This window comes from Charadrius vociferus, unplaced genomic scaffold (assembly GCF_000708025.1).
Source record: "Charadrius vociferus isolate BGI_N301 unplaced genomic scaffold, ASM70802v2 scaffold15, whole genome shotgun sequence".
NCBI lineage: Eukaryota > Metazoa > Chordata > Aves > Charadriiformes > Charadriidae > Charadrius > Charadrius vociferus.
Window position 1 is genome coordinate 3,430,883 of NW_009650064.1, and position 3,324 is coordinate 3,434,206.

Sequence of the window (3,324 nt, forward strand, 5' to 3'; positions counted from 1 at the left end):
GGTGCACACCACTTTTCCATTTAGCCAGCAGCTGTTCATGCTGAGATGCTCTCCTCTGTTCCCCTGCTCAGGTCCATAGCCAGCATTACAGACTTGCCAGAGGGCAGACCAAGAAATCTGTGGCCACGGTGTTGGTGACATAACTAAGGGAGCAGATGTTTGACTGTGCAGAGCGTAAGCAATGGATAATTAATTAAACAGACAAATGCCATTCTCAGGGTGTAACTGAGTTATTTAAAGTCCAGGAGATGTGAAAGGTGACCTGCTGACAGAGAATAAATCAGCAAGATGGCCGAGGAAGTGGGTGCTCTCCAGTCTGAGCGTAAAATGTCTGTGCTGCTTAGCGGCATCCTCCAGCTGGTGAATCTGTGCTGTCACATTCCTGGAGCCGTCCCTTGGGGACCCTGAGCCAGATGAGGGGACCATGCTAGGAAGAGTGCCTTCATGAATGGGAAAAAGGGAGAGGGGAGATCTCGTGGGCGAGTTTGGGCTCACGCCAAGGACCCAACCTCCCTCCCAGAGCGAGGAGAAAGTAGAGAACAAATAACTGAAGCGATCATGTCTGCACTAAGTTATCAACTGACCACTGCAGACACCGCTTTTAGGGTGGGGAAAACAAGAATTTGAATCTGTGGAAGAAAGCTATCCACATCTACAGACCAGGGCCAGAGGGCAGAGTGACCACCTGGTGCAGTGCCCGTCAGCCCGAGGCCAACGAGCTGCAGTGGGAAGCAGAAGGAGCTGCTCAGACCAGGGCAACACTTCTTTGGCTTGGGATGTGCTGCCTTTCCAAAGGGCCGGGAGGGTCCCCCCCAGGCCATCACCCTGCAGCCATCTGGCTGCTGCTGTTCTCCCAGCTGTATGGCACCATAAAGATATCTGGCACACAAAACACTTGTTTACTGGTACTGCATGCTCGCATTTGCAGGCAATGTTTGGATAACCGGTTCAGAGACAATTACTCATCCTTGTTTTAAAATTAACACTACCTCTTTTTTAGTGGCAGCTAATACCATACGTGACTAATGGATTTGTCTGTGCAGAGAATAGCTATGGGTGGCACCAGTGCCGTGTGGGACCAGAACATCTGCTCTCTGTAGAACGAATTGTGAATGGGGTTTTTTTAGCCGTGTATGCACACCAGTCCCCAGGCAAAAGGCCACCTTCCACCTTGTTTCTGGCCAAGTCTTCATCATCTGTGAGACACAGCAAACGCAGGGAGTGAGTCGCTGCCCTCCCCATGGCCAGGGTGCTGGCCAAGGAGGGAGACAAAGGAGATGGGGGGAAGCGAGGGCAGGGTGAAGGGATGAGGGCGGTGAGGACGGAGCCTGGGTGGCTGAAGCATGGAGGCACGCCACAGCACAGGACAAGCCCTCGGTCATCTTCCTATTTCCCGAGGCACCGGGAGCTGCCAGGGCCTGACGTGCCATACAAGTGATAAATTCATCCGAAGACTGTTTTAATAAGGCAAAATGTAACCTCAGTCCAAACCCAGATTGTGTTCAACTGTGACTAAATAAGGAAACACGGTATTTCATAAACAAGCATCCTACTGAAGGGGGCAGCTGCATGCACTGGTGCCACCCGACTCCCCTCAGCATCTGGACAGCAGGTCCCAGCTGATGTTCCTGGGATATTTTCTGCCTATTTCTGTCACCAGGAGATAATCATACCCCTGCATTAAGATAACGTGTTTCTTACCAGCTCTTTGCTCCTGTCGTATCACACAGGCAATCTATAAGATGGTTTCTTCTGTAATGAAAATGCCGGAAGACGAGTCAACACCAGAGAAGAGGACAGAGAAGATCTTCCGCCAGATGGACACCAACCGTGATGGTAGGCACCCTCCAGGTGCTGGAGTGGCCACCTCTGCCTCCGCACTGGGTGGCTGGGGTGTCCTGCCCACATGGGGCGACCCCTCAAACCCACGGCTCCTCCTTCAGCCACCCAGGCAAAGCCACCGCCATCCACAGCCAGTGGGGTGCAGGCAGGCAGGGCTTTGCCTTGCGGGGTTGCTTTCCCAGGGATTTTCCCTTGGGGTCCCCCAGCTTCCTTCCACCGTGCTCATCCAGAGGCATGGCAGGTGTGCTGTGACCCACCATGTGCACTAAGCAAATGTGTTTCTTTTCTAGGAAAGCTCTCTCTGGAAGAGTTCATCCGAGGCGCCAAGAGCGATCCATCCATAGTCCGTCTCCTGCAGTGTGATCCCAGCAGCGCCGGGCAGTTCTGAACCCGTTCTTTGGATGAATTATGTATCTGCTTTTTTTTTTTCCTTGCCAAACAACATTCATGGTAGTGTTGCCTCTGTATGGCCAATTATGCCTTCTTTTGTGGCATCTTATAGCTTCTTTTGTTGTGGATTAATTATAAGAATGCTGAATTGCTCTTAACAATTTGTCCAGAGCACGGGCAGTACTGTTTTAAACAGATATTGTGGTGTTATAATTGTTTTAAAGATTTTGTTTTGTTTGGGTTTTTTTTTTGTTTTAACGTGTCTGTTTTGGAAAGTACTTGTTGAGAAGGAGGAAACCAACAACAAAACCCTTGGCAGCAAGTCACACTGACAGATTTTTAGATTGCTGCTTTAATAGCTGAGTATTCACCCACAGGACCTGAAAGTGCAGTAGAGGTTGAACCAAAGGGGTTGTGATGGGTGGGGTAGGATTCACCTGGAACCTCCTCTCCTGTCCAGGAGGCACCACTTAAGGTCAAAGACAGGATCGGGAAGAAGTACGAAAGTGCAAAACGGGTGCGGGGTGAATCGTCCACACCCCTGCTCCTACGCCTCATTGTTTCAATGCTGTGAACATTTTCCAGGTTGTGAAGGAGAAGGGAAAAAACAAAGATGGACAGTTTTTCCTAGGTTTACAGTGATTGATTTCACATGGTTTTATCTGAAAATTCAGCAATTTGCAATCCTGATCCCCAAATCCACAACTGACGATACCTCTTGCCATTTGGGATCAGCAAAGGCAGACACAGATAGGAAAACTGGTCTTCACAATGAATTTAAGGGAGATACATATTGAATGTGAAATTTTCAGGTTAGTAGTAAAGCAGTTTCTACTAAGGAGAGTGGGCATTCACGTGAGGAACTCACGGACACGCAGCTCCAGCTGAGGCACATCTGCTGTTCCGAATGCTCTTGCATAGTATGAAGTTTTGGGGGTGTTTTTGTCTCTCTCCATGTAGCTAACGGAGTTTCTAGGCCTGACCTTAGGGGAAGGTTGTCATCAAAACTTGTTTTAAACATAAAATTGTAGCATTTATATTTCATTTATTTTAGTAAAGTTTGAAAAAATCTGTACTGAAACAAGGAAATGG

The 3,324-nt window shown here is 48.9% G+C and overlaps 1 protein-coding gene across 1 annotated transcript in view; it reads left to right on the forward strand.

Annotated features, from left to right (window-relative positions):
- Window positions 1–2,687, forward strand: part of NCALD (neurocalcin delta) — a 50,744-nt gene extending 48,057 nt beyond the window's left edge. Inside the window, exons 3-4 of the mRNA XM_009891820.1 lie at window positions 1,731–1,836; window positions 2,133–2,687. Of these exons, the coding sequence (XP_009890122.1) occupies window positions 1,731–1,836; window positions 2,133–2,230 (204 nt within the window). The 3' untranslated portion in view covers window positions 2,231–2,687. The remainder of the gene's footprint in view (window positions 1–1,730; window positions 1,837–2,132) is intronic.
- The last annotated feature ends 637 nt before the right edge of the window (window positions 2,688–3,324 follow it).